Here is a 22,533-nt window from a genome sequence, read left to right as displayed (position 1 = left end):
TAGGAACATCAGAATTACTTTTATTTTGTCAGCAGGGAGGTTGCCACGGTAACAGTCAGAAACAGTGCATATTTAAGGCAAAGGGAGTCTTCATTCAGTAAAGTTTTAATGAATACAAACATACATTGTTATTATTGTACAGGTACAATAAGTTACCCATAAGAAGTGCCACAACTTTCATTTTCAGAGCAGAATAAACATTTTTGAAGCATTGAAGTCAACAAACATCAGACTATAACTCTACATCCGATACAGTCCATAATATATAATCACATACACACACTGGAGTATCGGCTCTTTTGAATCAACAGCCGACGTCTGTGTGGTTATTATCTGGACGGTTGGTTGTTGGAAGCGATGGACAGACGCGAGGAAAGGATGTTTTTATTGCTGGGTGACAGTAAATACACAACCTGCTACGCTGCTGCTTTCTGACTCCGCTCTATGGCCATCCTCTCCAGACGCTCAGTGTAGAATCCATTGAAATCCAGCCTGTGACATTATAAGAGCAGAGATTAAAGTAAAATATCAAGATTAAATAAACTTCTTCCCTCAAAAACCACATTAAAAAAAAACTTAAAAACTTAAATTTTCAAAGACCTGTCAAAATAAAAGCAGTAACGAATGGAAACCAATTGGTCGGAAGCTGGAAAAACCACACAATGCACGCACAAACACAGCAGTTGTACCTGTAGATGATACTGATCATGCTGTGCTCGCAGTCGTTGGTGCTGTAGATGCTCAGCTTGTCCAGCAGGTCCAGCAGCAGCATGCTGAAGTTGCTGTCAAACTTACTGATGGTGGCCTCGAAGCCTGCGTCCGACTGGAGGGCGTCCACGTACTCGGCTAAAAACTGAAAGCACAAACGTGTCACTGGAGACACTTTAACCCCCAAAAGAGAGAGATATCAGTTCAACCGTGGCGATGAGCGTTTACCTTTGTGGTCAGCCTCTTCCTCTCGGCATCCTCAGCATGTTCGCTCTGAGTGGGAGGTCCATCCATTGTCCCTTGCTCCAGAGAGAGGCGCTCTAACCTCATGCTCTGAGTGAACCGCTGTAACAGAAAAAAACAAACATTTTAAAAGAAGCATTTGGGATCCGACAGGTTTTAACGACCCTCAGTATTGCATGTTTGTATATATACATATCATCATATTGCACAGCTCTAATAGGAAGTCATCTAACCTGCATGCAGTTTGTGAACATGACGCAGACCGCCATGAGTTTGGAGAAGATCCTGAGAAGCTCGGGGTTGGTCAGCATGCAGTCCTTCAGGCAGTTGTCCAGGAAGCTCGTGTGGTGGCAAAGCACATCGTCAATGTTTGACGCCTGGAGAAGAAGAAGACCACAACACATACTCTGCAAAACCTGTCTGTCTCTTTTTCAGTGTTCACTCACATGAGCGCAGAAACAATAACAGCGAGTGATCGGGACAGACAGGAGAGCTCATTCACTCACTGTTTTCAGGTTGTTCTCCATGATGTGCCAGGTGGGCTCCATCACCTCAAACATCATGTAGTACTGGATGTTCTGCACAAAGTTGAGCATCCGCTGTCGGAGGGCGAACGCCGCAGCAAACCTGCGTACAGGAAGTTTGAACAGTGTGACGAGAGTGAGATCGTTTACATAAATTCAACTTAAAATGCGACATGAACTCACCATTTGGGAGAACGTAACGAGTACTGCTTGAAATCTTTGTTGCTGATCCACACGTTGCACAGCAGCCTCTCGACATGTTTGCAGTAAAACATGTGTCTGAACAACATCTGGTACCTCGTCAGGGCTTTCCTGCAAGAGGAAAAGAAATACGGTTTCGGATCGGATCCAGAGGGCTCGCATGGGGAGGCAGCTGCCCGTAAATGAAACCTACAAATACATAAAATCAGAACAGAACCTGTTGATGATGAGCGACAGCGGCCATTTTACGATGTAGTCGAAGGAGAAGGCCTCCAGCCCGCTGAGGGCCACGTCTGTCGGGTCCGCGTTGATGATGGCCTTCTCCTGTTTGGTCTCGATGGCGAGCACCCGCAGCAGCTGAGTGATGACGTCGTGAGGCATTAAGTCAATCTGTGGAACGAAAGAGAGGAAGTGTGTAACAGCGTGACGAAATCATGAGGTCAGTCTGAGTGAAGGAAGACTAATAGACTGAATATATTAGTAATGGTGTAATGATGGAAAGGAGGGATTGATGCAAGTTTTATTAAGTCATTCTGAACCTTTCCAGTATTTTTCTTCTTAAAGATCTCCTGCTGGGTGAGAAACTGTAACTGTAACTGAGACTTTATAAATAAATACTTAACGTTATACTTTATATAAATATATTTTATTAAAGTCAATAAATGTGGAATGTTTCCAAAGTCAATGAGTAATCCTATTAAATAGTCGTGATCTCAATATTGACCAAATTCCTCGTGATGATGATGATGATTTGTTTGTCATAATCCAGCAGCATCAGTGCCGGGCAGGTTATTTAATTATATGTTGAATCAAGAGCGAGAACATGGTGAGGAACCCCTCGATGACTCACTTACACTAAATCTGACTTTGTACAGAGATGTTTCAGACGTCTTTAAACCTGCAATAACTGACTTGAGTCACATTTAACATATTACCCAGTTGCTCAGTGTTGTTAACACTAAAAACAGAGCAACATTATTCATTTGGAGTCGTGTTTGTGTCCACCTGATGAATTCATGTCGAATATTCACTTCTGTTTTAGTGGCTCGACGAGAGTGAACCAAAACAGTAAAGTTGGAGCCAGAAAACCAAAACAACGAGCTGAAAGAAGCTAAAACGCTCTGTAGACTTGAGAGGACTGAATACAAAATATAGATAATAGCAGCTTTAATATATCTACTGTAATTGTATTATTTCAGCACCACAGTTTACACAGAACTTATTAAGTCTTGCTTCCACCCACCTTGAGGTCGTCTTTGAAGGGGTCTGTGTTGGCGGTGCTCATCCTCAGAGCCAGCTCCAGGAGGGCTTCGAGTCTGGGGGGAACGATGTCGTCCACTGGCTTCTTCAGCTCTTCCTCCGTCAGGTCCATGAAGTGCACAAAGAAATCGCCTTTGTCCATCAAGAAGTAGTGTTTGATGGATCTAATGAAACCAACAAAGGCACATATAGTTTTATAAATTACGATTGGAAACATTGTGAGCTAGCAAGCTTTTCTTTTGTGCAGACAGACTTTTGAATCCTTAATGTTATGAACAATGCAGAGATTATGCTGTGCTTTTGTTTAGTCTGTCCTATTTCGGCCCTTCATGTGTTTTTTTGTCTTTTATACTTTGTGCTGTTTCTTAAAAAAAAAAAAAAACTCAATTTATGTATTTTTTTAAAAAAAGTCTTTTAGCTAAGCCTTTTATGTATGTTGTTTTTACCTTGTTTTTCAGAATGTAATCTGTGTTACAAGACAACAAATTATTACTAAAATATTATTAGAAATAAATGGAGAAACATAACAAATGCAGATGCTTCGATACAGGACACGAGGACTTTCAAATGCCACTGATCCCGTCCATGTATCTGTGGTAAAATCTTTCCAGTCACTCCCTCGTTATAAAGGACTTGAATATCCATTTACCTGAGCCGTGAAACCAGCTCCTTCTCTTCCATGAGGAAGGCCAACAGGACCTTGCTGGCGTAGTTGTAAGCTTTCTCTATCTGCTCCACATAAGCTCTCTCCTTCAGGGTGTACAGGACCTCCTTAGCGTCAGGACACGTCACATCGCGGCCGCACTCCCGCACCACGTTGAGGTATTTCCCTTCGCAATAACAAAGAAGGGAATAAAATCCTTTTTGTCTAATAAAAGGCGCTCATAGTGTTTTACATTTGATTCTTGTTTTTACCTGTGCTTAATATTTTGTCGGCCATTTTCTGTAGAAACGAGGGAATCCGATGTTGTACGATGGTGTATCTCTGATCCCAGTATTTATCGTTGTAGTCCTCCTGAATTTTCTCTTTCTGCAGCTCATGCTCTTCCACCATGAACTCGCTGTGAGGACGCGAAATATGGACACAAATCAGATTGAAACACACAGCAGATACGGTGGGTTGTTTAGTTATTTTGGGTCTAAACCGTACCTGTATGGATCCTTGATGATGCCCCTGTAGATCCACTTCTCCAGTATTTCAAAATAAGGGACGCTGGCGGCTTTAGTGAGGTAGAGACACAGCTCCTGAGCCTGGCTGTCACCGGTGTAGTTGAAGGTTCGATCGTGGAGAAGACTCAGCGTCGACCCACCCATACACTCTCCTTTGTCCACAGAGGACGCTGCGAAGATAGTGGAGACAGTTATTTTCATTTCCAAACAGTTATCTAAAGCCTGTTCGTTACTAAAATGAAGATGCAATAACATAATGTTTGTAGCAACTCTTTCTAGAAACTTTCTTAAGATAAGATCAGCCAATTTAACACATCTTTTATTTATTAAGCAACAGTGGTGGACAGTATCTGAAGATTTCCCTTTAATGCTACTTTCTACTTCTACTCTACACTACATTTCAGAGAGAAATATGGTTTATAGTTTATATAAAAAATTAAACCAGTTACTAAGGTACTGGTTACTTCAACTTAAGTAAATGATCTGAATCCACCCCGAGATGAAATACAAAATCTGGTTCAGATCGCCCTCAAGTGGTTAAAACGAGCATCTCGTCTTTGAGGCTTCTTACAGTGCAATACCAGCAAATACTTTAAATACAGTATGTGAGCAAATAGCAATTAATCAAGTCATAACTTTACGTTGTTTTTTTTCTGTATAAAATAGGCAGCAACATGTCCATATTGTATCTAATAAATTATGACATTAATGATAAAAACTGGAGGATCGGGGTTGATTTGTGTTGTCACAGAAGCAGGGACGAGTATCTCTCGTGCTTATGATGGTCATTAATTAAACCACAGGGATGAACTGTATTCAACTGCAATATAAGTTTTACCATCCATCACAGAAGCAGCCTGACAGACAACATTATACTCTTCTTCCTTGATATCATTACAACTAATTGCTGTCCTCCAGCTGTCTGATTAATCAGGCCCACGTTCTAACTCCTCCTCCTTTTCTTGCCTCTTCCTTCCCTTTCTTTTGTTTCTATCTAATTGACACAGTAAGTACACAGTAAAGTTTGAAATAAAGCGTGCAAGAATGCAAACAGCAGGAAAACTAACACCAGACTCATCATCCTCGAAATCAAAACTCACTCTCTTACCAATAGAGGCGAGGATCTCCATGGTCCTCATGGTGGGCTGGATGTAGAACCAGAGCTTCTGCAGGGACAGCAGGCCCTGCCGCTGGAGGTGCTCCAGCTGGGTGACCAGGATCAGGTACTCCTTCATCAGAGTCCTCATCGCCGCCGTCAGCGCGTGGTTCACCTGGCCGTACTCGAAGGACGACTTCTCCTCAATGAAGCTGAAGGATAAAAACAATCCCACCATCTAACAACATTTCCTCTGGGGCAGTCACAAACGTGAACAAACCAGAGCTTTAATGTTTTTAAAAGGGTTGATTTGACTCTCGCTCACCGTGTTATTGTGGAGTAATACGACGCAACAGGTAATATTCTGTTAACCAGCTCTTTCACAGACATGTCCAGTGTGGAATCGATGATGAAGGAGCGGTTCTGCCTCCCCAGTACAGGCTGAGCTGTGATGTCCCGCCCGTCAACTCCAACCAGGACAAACAGCAGATCCTCCACCAGAGCTTGTTCCTGAGCAGCCAGGGGCATCGTACCTGACCGCAGAAAACACCGTTACGAACACTAACAGTCATTCACTGGAGGACACAAGCTTGTAATGAATGTAGTCATTTTATTATTTGAAAACTATCTCACCAATGGCCACAGCTGGATCTCCAGGAGGCGTGGGGCTGGTGATGAAGTCCCCGAGGAGAGCAGGACGGTCGTACACCCAGTTAGGAAACACGGGGTTGGGCTGGGTGGGGTTCTTCTTGTTGTGTTTGTCCCTGAGCGTCTTCCGTATGACTTCAGCAGGCTGCAGGCAAAACCACAAAGACAGACCGACGAATTACAATGCGAAATGTAATTTAAACTTTCTATTCAACAGTAGGTTCTCCCATCAAGGTTCTAAAATATTTGCCCTGCTCCTTTTAATTAACCTCAGCGTCGAGTTATTCTAAAAAAGAACTATTACGCTGTCCAACCACATAGTAACATGTGGGTAATCGGGGCTGTAGGGGAAGAAGAGCACACACATACACACTCCAGATGGGATTAAAAATTATTTAACAGCTGCTGTATTATTAAAAATCATCAAACCTCCCGATAAGGAATGAACTCCACCCTCTCTTTCAACCCAACCTTCAGATCTTCTGCATCTGAGTAAGAAATGCTCACCAGAGGAGCGTTGGAGCTGGCCGTCACGTTGCCGAGCTTCTTCCGCAGCTCATCCAGCTCCTGCATGGACATCTTGGAGCTGGTCTGAGGCAGACTGTAACTGGTCGTTGTGGTCGACGTCGTGTTCGCCGACGACTCCGACCTCTCTTTGGCATTCTGCTGCAGAAACTGGAGCGTCTACGAAAAACATCGCGACAAAGCTGTGAGACGGCGGAGAACTACTGCGTTTCTATGAAGCAGTTTATCTATGAATGTTAAACATGGGAGAAATCTATGGGCCTGACCTGAATGAATACACGCCTTTGTTTTCTTACGAGTGGGTTTCGAGCTTCTATCAGAAACACTAGCTGATTATTTGATGGTTTGTGTGGCAGCATTAACTGTATATTACACTTGTTTCTCAACACTACTCCCATTGTTAATAGACGCAAGAAAAACCACATGAAAACACAGCAATCACTCTTTACATATCTAGTTCAAATCTGTGAAACCAATGGGTGAAATAAATTCATTTAATTTCCAATAACAAACAAAACCATAGCAGTAGCTGCTCGTAAGCTGTGCATTACCTCTTTATCCTCGCAGAGTTTGGAGAGCAGATAGACGAGAGGGTCGAGGTTTCGAACATTTTTGGACTTGAGCTCCTCGTACTTCCTCAAGAAGTCTTCGGGCGTCTTAGAGAACTCCGCTAATTTGACCTGAAAATGACAAAAACAGCCATTATTACCATTAACAACACATTCATTTCCACAAGAGGTGAGACAAATCCTTTTCACAGATAATATGAAACCTGATTTAAACCCTTTTACACCTGTTTTTATATTTAAATGGTGACACACTACACTCTTTATCTGATAACCAGCACTTATCAAGGAATCATTTTCCAGAAGAATAATGTTTCTATGAAAAAGAGAAATAAGCTTGCACACAGCGAGTACTGCAGAGCTACAGCTGCTGACAACTGCGAGAGGAAAACTCAATTCAACCTGCAAAAATATAATAAGAAAAGATCTTTATTTCTTAAACACATGTACTGTACACATGCATAGACACATATCTCACACAGTATTCATTTGAGGAACTTAAACGTTTGATGATGTGACCTTTGTTGGGGTCTGTATCTAACAAACATGTTTTCTTAAAGACTTCATAATAAACTTCTGTGATGTGAATACTGCGATTCCAATAAAATTGTGATTAATTGTGCAGCTCTACTTGATCTTAATAGGCTAAAATAGTTCCCTATTATATAAACTCCAGCTCAAAAAAAGTCTCACAAATGATATGTTAACAGATAAAAGTCTGCTCATGCTCAGGTCACAACACAGCAGGGTTCCCACTCTTTCTAAGAAATTCATCTTCCAGGAGTTTTTCCTCATTTGTCTGAGAATACAGGACAGCGCTTACTCACACCAGTGTTCATGGGGCTCTCCAGCACAGCCAGTCTCTACCCTGCAGCCTCAGCGGAGCATAAATAACTGCTCAGATCAGGTAGAATCTATTTTATATTACAGGACATTAATCTATTCACCTGTTAGCCGTTTAAAATAAATTATCACCCATCCACGACACATCCAGGACAACATAGTTCCAGGATGTTTGGTCTTTAATCAATATCCAGGTTTAGTCTACTTGTTTTCCAGGACAAGCAGGAACTCCAATCCTCACTAATTTAACCACCAATGATGCAGAAGTTCACAACCCATCCTTCCCTCATCGATTTCAGTGCACTGTGGCTCATTTCCTCTGCACTGCAGATTGTAATAAAGCCTCCTGCAGTGGGTTGGACCCACCTTGGCACTGTGGGCAGACACTGTGGTGGTCACATAGGGCGTCCTGTGCTTCTGCAGCAGGTCGATGTATCCCTCCGCTCCGTCGCCTCCGCGGACGTGGAGCAGGCTGAGCAGCTCGTTCACATCGTGGTGGATCCTGAACTCACTCATGGCTCCGGCAGCTGTTATTAAAGGAGAGCAGTTATTAAAACACATCACAAACAAGAGGAGCTAACTGTTGCTAGGTTGCTAACACAGCCAGAAGCGGTTGAACAGAAGCAGCCTGTCGGGGAGAGGATGCAAGCGGCGTACCCCGCCATAATACACCTTATTATGAGTCTGACTGTACCTGTGAGTGGTCGTCTGTGCTACGATACAACAACAAACAGCGGCAGGTATCAAACGCGCCCACAACCGGTCAAATCTTTCTTCTTCTCCTCCTGTAATGTGCGCTGTAGTGTCGCCACACTGCCCTCTCCACCACCACCACCCCCCCCTGCAGGTTGAACATGGCGGTGCATCTTCATCCAGCTGCAGCCAGTGGTTCCCAAAGTTGGTCTGTTATTGGGGGTGAAAGGTCACACAGCTGGAGGTTGTTTCACTTTACCAAAAAATCCCCAAAACCAGCTTCAGTTCAGCGTACAGTAATATGGAGAGCAATGCACTATTACATAAATAAATAATATATATGTTTTAATTAAAGGAAACTAATTAATCAATAAGCTGGTGTGAGAGGGTTTCATGGCAGGTAAAGTGAAATGTTCATACTTATCGGTTATATTATGAGGATATTGTTTGTTAGTTTATGATGCATTCAGCCGGAGTCTGACTTTTATTATTATTATTATTATTATTATTATTAATGTGTGTTTGTCTATAGAGTGTGTCCTTTGTTTTTGTCTTGTTTACAGTGTATGTGCATTACGATGTGTTGTGATGAGTAATGTGAATGTGTGTATTTGTATATATAATATTGTCACCATGTAAACCGTGTGGGCCCTGGGGACAACAGCGACTGAATGCAGACTCTAAAGGGGCTCTTAGAAAACAAACAAACCCATGACCCCTGACTACATGACTTATTTTATGGATATTTCATATTATATTTAATTCATAACAATAACTGTGCAGAACAGATGATGAACCATACAATGAACCTAAACAGTGAACTCAGTAACTGCAGGGAGTTTGTGTAAAACGAGTGATTTGGATTCATTCTGAGCAGATTATTTCCTTTGAATATTGCGTGATGAGTTTTTCTGATGTTTTTAGTAACTTTTTATACAATTCTCTGTCCGTTTTATATATTTTCTTTACTTTTAACAATCATACAGACTTTTTTTTAAAACAAATTCAGTGTTTTTCCCCCTGACACTGCATTGTTCTATTAGCACTTTGGTTATTGTCTACTTTTATCTTTGGGTTTTGAAATTTTAAGACTCCTGTTACACTCTGAAAAACTATGATGGACATTTTTAATTATGTACTGACATTTCATAGACTCAATGATTGATCATTAGCAGATGCATTAATAATGAAAACAGTTAGTTAGTCGCAGCCCCCAACAGATGAACTTGTATCCACTAACTCTTAATTACACTGATTAGAAAACGCAGTATAATCTGTTTTTGAAAAGAAATGCATCCTCGAACCTTCGATGGCCTCCCTAATCCATATCTCTGCTCGCTCCTTCTCCACCATTACATTGTGTCGTAACCAGTTTGCTGAGTGAGCACCAGCTCTCATCTGAAAACAAGCCACGTCTTTGTGTCACAGTGAAAGCAGCTGAACGATTGCTTAAAGGTCATTACAAATCCTGTGCGGTTCTTGTGGTTTCCCACTTCAAATTTCTTTTTACTCTCGAGTGCTTGAAACACTGGCAGACAAGGAAAGTGATTCAGCTGTAAGTCTGCATGAGGAATGTGTGCAATCTTACAAATATCTCGGGCCGTTATTGACTCAAAACTGAACTTTGGAGGAAGCTGTGTGCAAAAAGGGGAACAAGTGTTTGTTTGAGGGAACTATTTCTACTGTGGGAAAACCACGATGACCTTGTTTTATCTTGTTTTTATTGAATCAGTTTAATCTTTTTCTTTGTTGTCAGGGTTTGAAAAGAACAGAAACTCCCTCAATCAGATTGTTAAATGGTCTAGTAGGCTGATTGGTGAGTCACAGCTCAAGCCAGAGTTACAGCGGATAACCAGCTCGATTTTAAACGACTTCCACCTTTTGCACAGTGAATTTCAGCTTTTTCCTTCTGGATGGAGGTTTATAGGTTTATTAAGAGATTTATTTTCTTGTTTTTACCTGCATTTGTACCTTATTCAGTCTAGTGGTTCTTTATTTTAGTGGTTCTTTATTGTTCTTTCTATATGAGTCCTGATTTTTAGACTCTGGAGCACTTTTATCTTTTATCCTTTATCATGTTTGTTTCATGTCTATTGTTGTTTGTTGTGTCTGAATTTCTCTCAGGAGGAGGAATGCCTTGTCTTATAATGGAAACCAAATCTACCTACAGGCGGGTACAAACAAAGTAACCTTGAACATGTGCGTGAGGGGGGATTCACAAAATAAATAAAAATGTGTCTAACACATAATACAGCACACGTGAAACTCATTCTAAATAGTTTGTGCGGCAGAAACTTTAGAGATAATTCAAATGCAGCTGGTAAACAATCCAATCAGAGAAGCCCTCATGAGCGTATGTCACCCGTGCAAACAGATAAAACTGAAATCTGATTCATTTGGCATCCGTATGAACATGTTGCCTGTTCTGCTCCATAAAGACTTGTTTGTGATATGTCATAGTGGCTGGCAGCTGTGTTGTTTTGTTGTTGTATGGTGGCTCTGAGGGTCACAAAACGCAGCAATGTTGGACAACAACAACAAAAGAGAGAGATAAAAAGGGAAATAAATAACAAACAAATAACCAAAACAAACATCTAAGATATAAGTTCAATTAAATTAACTTAAAGGGGGTTTAATTAGGATATAATGCAAGTAAATCAGAGTCTTAATGCACTTTTCCAGCTGTCTTAGGGATTTATAAATGGCACAAAGCTTGGAGCAACTTTAAAAAAATGTACACTTGTTGAATGTAAAACTTTATCTGCAAAAAAAAAAACAATATCATAAAAATTCAACATCTTTGTTTTGCATAAAAACACCAAACGTAACAGATTTTACAATCTTTGTAACCGCACGTGGATTCTGTCTCATAAAAGCTCGACAACATTACAGGTGTAGAAAAGAGATTTAATATCATTTTTGGCAGACTTTGTACAAACATTACAGTCTTATTGAATCTTACTCTGAAGAATGAACTGCTGCACTGGATTATATTGCTGCATATTGAACCGTGATTGGCTTCCAAAACTTGTGATGTCACAAAGTGAAGGTCAAACATCCGAGTGAAGTAAAGCCAAAAACATTTTGAGTGTAGGGTGGATTTAGTATCATAACTAATTATTCCAACTTATTTATTTACTTAAATTAAATGTTTCAGATAAAAAAAAATTTAAAAAATTTAAAAAAACGCGAATATATGACAGCATCGCTCTTATTTTGAAAAGCGAGGACACAGCGGAAGTAAACAGTAATCACGTTACAACCCGGAAGAATTGCCTTTTTTTCTCCGATTAACGTTTGAATAGACGAGAATGAGCAATTTATCTTGCGAAGCGACGATTAATCGCGATGCTGCTAACATCGTACGGCCTTCGATCACCACATTTGTGTCTTAACCTCGTCGGCTGGAGGTGTTAAAGGCGGTCGAGTGCGAGCAGCAACGCCCTGATGTCCGCCGCCCCGACGGAGAAAAACATCCTCCCTCTGTTTACAAATCAACGGAGAGAAACTGTTTCCCCGCAGTGTTTCCGTGAGCTAATCGTGTAGATTTGTTGTTGTTGTTGTTGTTGTTGTTTCTCCGCACGAAGAGAACATGGCTGAGCTGCATGTTGTGGAAACGAGCGCTACGGGCACCGTGGAGCAGCCGGAGCACCGCGACGTCCGCGGCTCCGTGCGCCTGGCGTCGCCCACTCTCGTGGTTCCGCCGCGGGGCAGCCAGCTCAGTCCCGGCGGGGTGTCGAGCGCTGGCGGCGGCGGCGGCGGCGGCGGGCGGTCGGTGTTCGGGTTCCCGGTGAAGAGCAACCCGAGCTCCCCGTCCGAACCGGTGGAGAAACCGGGCTCACGCTGGGTTCGGCTCAACGTCGGTGGGACCTACTTTATCACGACCAAACAGACGTTGTGTAGGGACCCGAAATCGTTCCTGTTCAGACTGTGTCAGGAGGACCCGGACCTGGACTCTGACAAAGTGAGTCCATAAAGTCACAGTAATGAGCTTTATTTGATTTATTTATAGTTTAATTACTGTAGAGGTCAGTAAAATGTATGTTTGGATCTTCATTATAACTGGTAGGCAAACATTTGATCCATTTGTCCCCATTATAATCTGTTTTTTTTAGGTATTTCCTCCAGTTAATATTGGTTGTTTTCACTATTTGTAATGTTATTAATGATATTTCCAGTATATTATGATATTAGAGAACATGTACATAAAGTTATTATCATATTATCAAACAAAAGGTGCTTTTTTTGTTATTAATCCATCCTCTTGAGTGAATATAAAAGTGACAAAGTGAGTCCATAAAGTCACAGTAATGAGCTTTATTTGATTTATTTATAGTTTAATTACTGTAGAGGTCAGTAAAATGTATGTTTGGATCTTCATTAAAACTGGTAGGCAAACATTTGATCCATTTGTCCCCATTATAATCTGTTTTTTTTAGGTATTTCCTCCAGTTAATATTGGTTGTTTTCACTATTTGTAATGTTATTAATGATATTTCCAGTATATTATGATATTAGAGAACATTTACATAAAGTTATTATCATATTATCAAACAAAGGTGCTTTTTATTATTAATCCATCCTCTTGAGTGAATATAAAAGTGATAAAGTGAGTCCTTAAAGTCACAGTAATGAGCTTTATTTGACTTATTTATAGTTCTAATTACTGTAGGGGTTACTAAATATCCAGTAAAATGTATGTTTGGATCTTCATAATAATTGGTGGCTCCATTTGTCCCCATTATAATGTGTTTTTAGGTATTTCCTCCAGTTAATACTGATTGTTTTCACTATCATAATATTAGTAAGGATATTTCCATTATATCATAATGTTGTAGCAAAATCATGATCACATAATTAAACAAAAATCATTTTTTATTATCGATCCATGTAAACTCTTAAATTGTAAAGTAACTAGTAAACGCAGAAATGTAATGAAGTGTAATATTTCCCTCTGAAGTGTGGTGAAAAGTATAAAGTGAGAATTGATCATTTATACTTTATACAGAGGTTTTGTCTTCAAATCACTTATTTTGTTGGATCAAGAGTCCAAAATCCAAAGATATTGAGTCTCAACTGAAGGTTCACTCGTTGCCACGATTCTGAAAGACTCAGTTCACTTTCCCATCAGACAGAGAACAACAGCAAACCCTCACAGCTGAGAAAGAACTGGAATTAGGTCACTGATACGGTTGTGTATTGGCATGAATTTGGAGATACGATACGTAACACGACACAGGTTACAATTCAATACATTGCTAAACTGTAAGCGGCGATGTGCTGTGTCAAATGCATAAAGAACGCACCTCCATAAGCATAAGATCTGTACTTTTACTATGCAACCAGTGGGACCTGCATTTGTATTGATCACAGCCTCAATAACTTTACAAACTTTCATTTTTCAGTCTGTTTTTTAAATGTTTATTGATCAATGGTGTAACCACAAATACAGATTTTCCTTTTATATCCTTTGTACTTTTTTTTTTGCCTGTAAGGACGTAAAATAGATCTTTAATTGCTTTCATAAGGGTTCATAAGGGAAATCCTGCATCCAAACTTGTTCTTGCTCCAGAAAACCAGTAGTCCACAAACCAGCGGGCGACGTCATGTTGATACAAATATATCAGTGTTGGCCTGAATCAGCTGATAATGTTGACCGATGTGTCTGTAATGATAATAAACTCATGTTTCTCCTCTCCAACATTTCTTTTTCTGGACGTTATCCAACTCGACATTTTGTAAATGATGGTCCCATTTAGGATGAAACAGATGATAAAGCGGCGGTGCTTTAAGCACGGCGTGTCCTCTGGTTCTCAGGACATGAAATAGGTCTGAAATTGCTTTTATAAGGGTCTTAAAAAGATCTTAAAAAGTCTTAATTTAACCTGTTGAAACCTGCAGAAACCCTGCATCCAAATATGATACAAATTCCAAATATTTTCTGTGGGGATTTACCATTATTCTTATTCCTTTATATGATTGTAAGTTGAATATCTTTGGGTTTAGATATTAAATTTAGCCAGTCTGGGCTCCAGAAAACCAACATTGCAACCCCCATAACACCAAACTGGAGGCTCTAAAACAGTAGTCCACAAACCACTGCCTGACGTCCCCGTTTGGTTTACCCTCTGTTGATACAAATATGAGTTTTAATGATAATGAAGTTGTGCTTCTTTTTGTTTGTGAGGACAAAACAATCCTCCTCACTAATGTCAACCCCTGAATGTGTTCCTACAGGACGACACAGGGGCCTACCTGATCGACAGGGACCCCACGTACTTCGGCCCCATCCTCAATTACCTCCGGCACGGAAAACTGATCATGGATAAAAACCTGGCGGAGGAAGGTAAAACGTCGCGCGGAGTCGTACCTGTCAGCGAAGGTCAATTCACAGCACAGAGACCAAAACAATCGAGTCTAATTATCTTTTTTTTTTTTCTTCCCGTCTCAGGTGTTCTTGAGGAAGCGGAGTTCTACAACATCGCATCCCTGGTGAGGCTGGTTAAAGAGAGGATACGGGACAACGAGAACCGGACATCTCAGGTACAGAGTACAGACCGATGGGAGCAGATCAGACGGCCGAGAAAATAGAATAAATCTGTACAACAGACTTTCTTCCAGTCCAAATCTACCCAGAAATAGCTCGTCATTGGTGTTTGTGCACAGATCGTTGATGTGGTTTCTGTGTGCTCTTGTGGCGTCCCTCAGGGCCCCGTGAAGCATGTGTATCGAGTACTACAGTGCCAAGAGGAGGAACTCACGCAGATGGTCTCAACCATGTCGGACGGTTGGAAGTTTGAGCAGGTGCAGAAAACGCAGCTCTTTTTTTTTTCTCTCTCTCTCTCTCTCTCTCTCATGTTTTAGTTTCTGCTTTAGTGCTTTCAGAGCTTCAGTTTGGAGTTAGGCTGAAAACATTTATCAGGAAATGAATGTAAAACTAAGATATTTGTTACTAAAAGGCAGTAAATTGTTTAATCACTCAATATTATTTTGGTTCCGACTGACGTGTCAATATCAGACTATTGGAAAAAATACTGTAAGTTATGCCTGTTGATATATTAGGCTACTAGTAATTATAATTCACACATTTTTTATTAATTTGCAGATTATTTGGGGTAAATTGTGTAAACTGTCATTCACAAAAACAGTCTAATACTCTGGAGCAGGGCAATATAATAATAATATAATATTCCAGCCATATAAAGCAACTTCTAGCTGTAAAAAAGTGCCTGTTTCGATTGACATTATCCCTCCAAATATGCATAAAAACATGACTGCAAACATTAACAGTCCTGTCTCTAAATGACCTAAATATGGCTGTATAACTGTGAGGGAAACAATACTCTGGAGGTGAAGTCTTCAGATTGCTTGTTTTATGCAACAAACAGTCCAAAGATAGAAGATATTCAATTTATTATCACACTCTGAGAGACTATTAGCACTTGGAACCACAACAGGAGCTGCAGCCAGTGAATTCTTGGCGTTAAAAAAAATGACTTAATTAATAAACCGAGTGAGATATGTTCTTCTGTACAAAGAATGGTGAATCTGCAGGACGGCCAACAGCGAGGTGTTTCAGTTCCCCATCTGATGTGTGTGAATAAGGCTCAGACTTTGCATTGAGTTGCTCATATAGGGCTGCAGTTACAGTGGTAACAACATTATATTCACATCTGTTAACATTGTGTTTAGTATGAGATGCCAACACAGCTTCTTTTTCTCGTTTTATATCAACTTCTTCCAATTTCTTTTGTCCAATCAAAAACTAAACCTGGAGATATTCAGTCTATAATGATATAAAACAGAGAAAAGCAGAAAATCCTCTAAAATCTTCAGAATTAATAGACATATATACATTTCTTCCATGTCTTTTCTCCTTTGTTTCCAGCTTATAAGTATCGGCTCCTCCTATAACTACGGCAACGAGGACCAGGCGGAGTTTCTATGTGTAGTTTCCCGGGAACTCAACAACTCCACCAACGGCATCGTCATCGAGCCCACCGAGAAGGCCAAGGTGAGCAACACTAGTCTCTTCAAAGGATAGTCTTCTCAACAGTGTGTGTGTATTTAAAGTGTGATATACATTTTTTTAAAGGGTTATGAGGCAAAAAACGCTGAAGTAGAGCTCTGAATGTGTATTAAGCTGAAAATTGTTCCAAGCAAAGGCACCATGTCCTCCTGTTTGAGGAACGTTGGATTAAAATCTCTCTTTTAGGAAATTACTGAGCCTTTATTTAAACAATAACTATATATTCATGAGCTGTGTTAAAAGATTTAAGGGGGTTTAGGGCTGAGAGCCACAGGCAGGGAGGAGAAGTCAGCAAGTACTGAGAGATTTTCACAATAAAATACCACCTTAAGGATGAAATTAACAATTGCTTTCTTTGTTGATTAATCAATTAATTGTTTAATCTGTAAAATGGCTGACACAACTTCTCACCAACAGTTTAAATCCCACTTACAGTCACATAAAAGAGAGAATAACAGTAAATCCTCACATTTGAGAAGCTTGAACCAGAAAATATTTAGAAATTCTCTCCGATAAATGACTGAAAGGATGACTTGATCAGCTTTATCCTTTTTAATTACCTTCACAAAATCAGAAAACCAGAAATAAGTCGGCTCCAGTGTGAGACGTTCAGGGATTTCCTCTGACTCGTGTCTTCCTTCTTGTCCTCACAGATCCTTCAGGAGCGAGGCTCGCGGATGTGAAGAGACCCAGAACCTGAGCTAAATAACACTTAAATCGACAAAAACAAAACAATAACATGAACATTTTCTCCAGTTTTCATCAAGATCCATCAGTTTATCCTCCCTCCTCTCCCTCCTACCATCACCGCCATCATGGACCCCCTTCCCTTCCTCCTCTGGTGTGCCTTTCCACAGCGGGGGCTCCCCGACGCCCCCTCTCTCCTCCAGTGCTGCAACACGACCCCGACTTGTCTTCTCATTTCTTCTCCTCCCATCGCAGGCTGTGGGACACTTCAGGGGGAGTTTAAAAGGGAATACAAGGGAGCGGTTTTTCCTCACAGCAGCTTTTTTTTTTGATGGTCAGTGTCACTGCGGTGCAGGCTACGGTTGCTGATTGTAGCCCCTTATTATTATCAGTGGATGGAGGCCCAGCACAGAGCTACTACAAATCAATATCATCATCGTTATCATCGTCGCTGTTAACAGACAGGATACTCCTCTCTCTCTCTCTCTCTCTCTCTCTCTCTCTCTCTCTCTCTCGTACACTCGGCTCTGTCGACTCAACAGAAATCTCCTCAGGACTCTCACAGGACATAAAGGAATGAACACGACTCCACTGACTGAGCCTCTCTCTTTTACCCTGGGATCTGTTAAGGGAGCGCCGCCGCACGCCGCCTCCCTCTCCCTGCACTCCCAGACTCCTCGGGGGCTGACGTCTGAGGAGGCACAAACAAACCGAGGCGGAGAGGAACGACGAGACGAGCGTTCGCAGCGTTTTCCTCCACACTCTTGAGTCTTCAGAAACACCTTAAACCAGGTGGTCTTTACAGACGCCCCGTCTCCATTTCCGGCACTGCGGCGTCCTACGCTCATCCTGTTTCCTGTTTCCAGGCTCGATCTGAATCTGTCCTCCCCAGGGAGAAAAATTTGGGATATTTCCGCGCAAAAGGAAACAAATGACTCAAAAAAACCAAAAAAAAAAAAGAGACTACACCTGTGTACAATTTGTCAAGGCATGTGAGGAATCTATATAAATCTATATAGGCTACATGATGAAACTATATGAAAAATTTGAATGCAAATGGTGTAATTATTGATTTCTGTATCATAGTTGTCATATATTTACATATTCTGGTGGGTGAGTCTATTTAAACGATGGGAGAAAATATCATTATTTTTTTTCATAACCAGTTTTTTTCCTGAAGGTTTCCCACCCGGTAACATGGATGTGCCTCTCTGCTTTCTGTCCACGACTCAAATATCACGACGAATTTCAGCTGCACGTTTTCTGTAGTGTTCCTCAAAACAAAAACTAAAACAAAAAAAAAGAAGAGATATTTGTCAAATATACGTTTTCTCTTAGATATCCTACTTTGATCTCTTGCATATCTTAAAATTGTAATTAGGGATAAGGAAAACTACTGTCATTGCCATTTGTCCAGACAAGCGTGGCCAGTTTGTATGCTGCCTCAAAACCCCTCGCTCTGTCTCTCTCTCTCGGTCTGTCTCTCTCTCTCTCTCTGGCCTTGTGCTACCTTCATGCCAATACTCACTCACTTTGCAGCTGCCTCCGTCGCCAGTCCTCAACTCGACACACTAACTGACTCGTCTCGTCTTACGTTCTGCAGCACTTGTGTAGCAACTGTGGCGCCAAGCTGAATTGTACTCCTCACGCTTAAAGCCCTGAGATACCTGAGCCGACATTATCGCAGAAATTTACATACTGTCAGTGAACCTGCCAGATGGGGAGTGTCTTCAGAGTGAAGCCTTTATTTCAGATGTTATGTGACTTCTTTTGTTTTTTTTTCTCTGTGCTAGCAGTTTAGGTACCAACTTGGCTAAAGTATGTTTCTCTTGGAATATACTTGACATTAAGTTGCTCTGTGACAGCGCTGTGTTTAAGGCTTGTAACAATATTGGAGGAACTTATGTAATATCTATCCTGGTTCTAGCCCTCTGAATTGCTGCACACATCTCAGATTTTATAGAGAAGATGAATCGTTATCAGGCCGAATATATGTTTGCAAATGATATCCAAAGAGAGAAATGGAATTGGCTTCTTCTATAAATGTCGACCTGAAACAATCAGTCAATTAACTGATTAGATGATTGGCAGAAAATGAATCTGGAACCAGTTGCAAACAACCGTAACTTTCTTTTTTCAGTTTATATCATTAGAAATTAAATATTTTGGGGTTTTGATAAAACGAGACATGAAGACATTTCCTCTGGCTTCTGGGAATATTACTTTTTTTGCTGTTGTCAGATGTTTTATAGACTATAAATCAGTTAATAGTTACCACCAAACTATAAAGCTGAAGTAATCAATTAATATTATAGCCTGTAAAATGCCAGAAAATAGAGAAAAATGCCAAATGCAATCTTCAAATTGCTCGTTTCCTTTATCGAACAGTCAAAATCCCCAAAATATTCAACCTGTAGAGAATATAAAATAGAGAAAAACAGTAAATCGTCACATTTAAGATTCAAATTCTTCATTCTCTGTCAATAGACTTCTCATTATCTGACTAATTAAATACAGAACAAATCCACAAATTAACAGGTGTGAATATATTGTCACTGGAGTAAACGCAGCCTTGTTATAAGAGCAACTTAATGCGACGTTTGAGCCATATTTACACATATCAGATGGAGAATTGAAACATCTCGTCCCATCGTGCAGACCGAACTCGCGTTTGAATCACCGTCCCTTGAAGCTGAAGGGGGCGTCCGACCTTTATCACCGGCATTGATCACTTTGATACACCCGTCTTTGTATAAAGAACGTATTTGATGCAGTTATGTTATATCAAGCATGAACAAAAAGAATGCATTTAAACCTGAAAAAAAAAAAACCCTGTACCTTTGTTGTCTCCCTGATTGTGTTCAGTCAGGCCTCAGAGCTCAAACTTTGATGTGACTTCTTTTTTTTTTTTTTTTTTTGTTTGTGTTGTGCAGTTTTATTCTGCTAATCTGAGTCGTGAGCAGACCGTGTGCTGCTTAAAATGCCCAAAACGTCTCATCGAGGAGCACTTTCTTTTTTTTTTTTTTGGTTCTCCCTTGTTGTTCTCTGGGCCTTTGCAAAGCACCTTGGGTGTCGTTTCCCTTCGTCTGTGTCCAGTGTTGTGCCTTTGACCTGTGTTGTGCACAGTTGTTCTCCCCTCTTTATCATACGGTGCCTCTCATACCTTAAAAAAGCCAGGAGGCCCGAGGTATAATGTATAATGCGGTCTTCAGCCTGTTTTCTATTGTTAGGTGTTTCAGTGAGAGGCAAGCCAAGCAAATCTATCGTCCCCTGAGTTTCAAGTTTTATGATACATACCGACAAACTGAAAATGAGTACCAGCTGCTTTTCTTTGTGCCATTGCTTTTGAGCTAAACCCACGATCCCTTACACCCCCTGGAGGTTCAAATTTGGGTCCGAATCTGCTGTAAACACTCGTGGTGGTTGTGTGTTCGCGGCGCTACCACGTAGGAGCGGGGAGCAATCGACAGCAGGAAGACCAGTCAAAGCAGGTTTCCCTCCTCTGCTTGTATCTTAGTAAAACTCCAGCAGTGCACTTGTTATCGGAGACCGATTTGACTATAAACTCGCCGTCATTTGGCTTCTTTTTTTCCCTTTTCGTTGCATGCTGAAGCCATAACTAACGATTCCATTTTTAGATGTGTGTGTAATCAACATTTTTGAAGCACTTACTGTACCCGTCACCTTTTGTAAAAACCCAGTTTGATCTTCCCGTGGTTTGCGTAGTTCAGTGGTTCCCAAACTGAGGGAGGGCCAGGACCCTGCAGAGGTCATAAGATGGTTAAAAAAGAAAGAAAGAAGCTTATATTTTCAATATTTCTTCCATGCTAGCAGTGTCGGTCGGTCTACCACGTTGGTCCGGACTGAAATATCTCAACAACATGCTAACACACTAATGTAAAAAAAAAAAAAAAAAAACAATACCTGCACTAGCTACGCTGTTATGCTATAAAATTCCCATCAGCCTTAGCTGTGCTCTGTTCTTAGAGTTCTTCAAATATTAGTTAACACACACATCTGACATGCTGACATTAGCCTTACAGAGCCGCTACCATGTTTCTTGTGAATTACCGGATAGTTTTACTTCTTGAGGACTCAAATAAATGATTTAAATGAGAGAGAGAAGGGAAACTTGAACACAACCGATCGACCGGTGATGAGGGGTTCGTTTTTAAGGCGCCAGAAGCCAAAAGGTTCGGGAACCACTGACCTTTCTGAACTTTGCAGTGTGGTTATTTGAACATTTGAATCAAGCACCCCTTTCTTTTCAAAAGTTTTTACTTTCACCTGCACTACTTAGCCTACAGATAATGTGCAATTTTAACAAATCTGCAAAAAAATAAAATAAATATATATATCTCTGTCGTTTGGGCACGTGGGAAAAAAAAAAAAAAAACACGAGAGCATGCATTGTTCTAGAGATTATGATGTCGTGTACTGGATTTTGTCTGACCTCTGTGTTAGTGCAAAGTGTATGTGATGCATGGTGGGGGGAGCAGAGGGTAGGCATGGCTCTGTGGGTATGTAGGTGTAGATTTCTTGAACAGTTGGTCTACAACTCGACATATTCTCTTACTCACATGTTCTGTTCCTTTTTTCTTGTTTTTTTGTATCTTTGTCATGTCAGTTTAAACTTAACAGTAGATGAAGATTAGCTAGCTTCGAAAGGCAAATTAACCAAACCAATCGGATTCCAGCCCCACAACCTTGGTTTATATAGCATTTACACAACCCCCCCCTGCAGGTCGACACACACAAGAGAGTTTTTTTTTTTTTTTAATTCATGGATCATTTTGCCAGTTAATCTGTAAACACCTGCATGCGTTTGTGAACATGCACACTTGTACACTCATTTAGACGTATTGAAAAATGTCACCTATTAACAGTTACTTTTGTGTTCATTTATCAACAGTATTGATGTCAAATGTGAATATTGTCAATGCAGACTGTGGAGAAAAATGTTTGGAAGCTGACAAAAATTTTGTCCGATTTTGTTTGTTTTCACTTTTATTTATTTTATATTTTTTGAATTTTGTCTACCGATGTTGTTTCTTTACATGTAACAATTTTAACAAAACCCCGTCTGGTTTTTAATCATAAAAATGTGTCTGTGTTTTAAAATGTGGCTCACTGACTGTTTGTTGGTCGTCTTCACTGTGGATTTAAAATGAAACACGATGAACGAACTGAAGATTTAGAAACTTGTTCTACCGGCAGTGATTATTTTACTTATTTGCATATATTTTAATTGTTTGAATCAGTAAAGTGACTCATTTTAAGGTCACATAGATCACAGTAAATAATAAGATGAGTCAAGGCTTTGAGATATCCACTATTATG

At 40.5% G+C, this 22,533-nt stretch overlaps 2 protein-coding genes across 2 annotated transcripts; one reads left to right on the top strand and one right to left on the bottom strand.

Annotated features, from left to right (window-relative positions):
• On the bottom strand, positions 1–8,611 carry tubgcp2 (tubulin, gamma complex associated protein 2). Its single transcript, XM_051418256.1, has 18 exons — positions 8,479–8,611; positions 8,151–8,311; positions 6,927–7,055; positions 6,358–6,534; positions 5,836–5,995; positions 5,528–5,735; positions 5,215–5,414; positions 4,087–4,276; positions 3,852–3,997; positions 3,586–3,766; positions 2,920–3,100; positions 1,894–2,066; positions 1,659–1,787; positions 1,458–1,578; positions 1,185–1,328; positions 937–1,053; positions 690–853; positions 1–492 (listed from the first exon to the last, which is right to left on the bottom strand). The coding sequence occupies exons 2-18, from the start codon at positions 8,298–8,300 to the stop codon at positions 417–419; spliced, it is 2,646 nt and encodes an 881-aa protein (XP_051274216.1). The 5' UTR covers positions 8,301–8,311; positions 8,479–8,611; the 3' UTR covers positions 1–416.
• A 3,104-nt stretch (positions 8,612–11,715) lies between these two features.
• kctd2 (potassium channel tetramerization domain containing 2) lies at positions 11,716–22,314 on the top strand. Its single transcript, XM_051417682.1, has 6 exons — positions 11,716–12,441; positions 14,715–14,823; positions 14,929–15,020; positions 15,186–15,281; positions 16,366–16,491; positions 17,160–22,314. Exons 1-6 carry the CDS (start codon positions 12,070–12,072, stop codon positions 17,187–17,189), a joined length of 825 nt encoding a protein of 274 aa, XP_051273642.1. The 5' UTR covers positions 11,716–12,069; the 3' UTR covers positions 17,190–22,314.
• The last annotated feature ends 219 nt before the right edge of the window (positions 22,315–22,533 follow it).

This window comes from Dicentrarchus labrax, unplaced genomic scaffold (genome assembly GCF_905237075.1).
Source record: "Dicentrarchus labrax unplaced genomic scaffold, dlabrax2021, whole genome shotgun sequence".
Classification (NCBI taxonomy): Eukaryota; Metazoa; Chordata; class Actinopteri; family Moronidae; genus Dicentrarchus; species Dicentrarchus labrax.
Note: the sequence above shows the minus strand (reverse complement) of the source record. Positions and strands in the feature narration are given on the sequence as shown.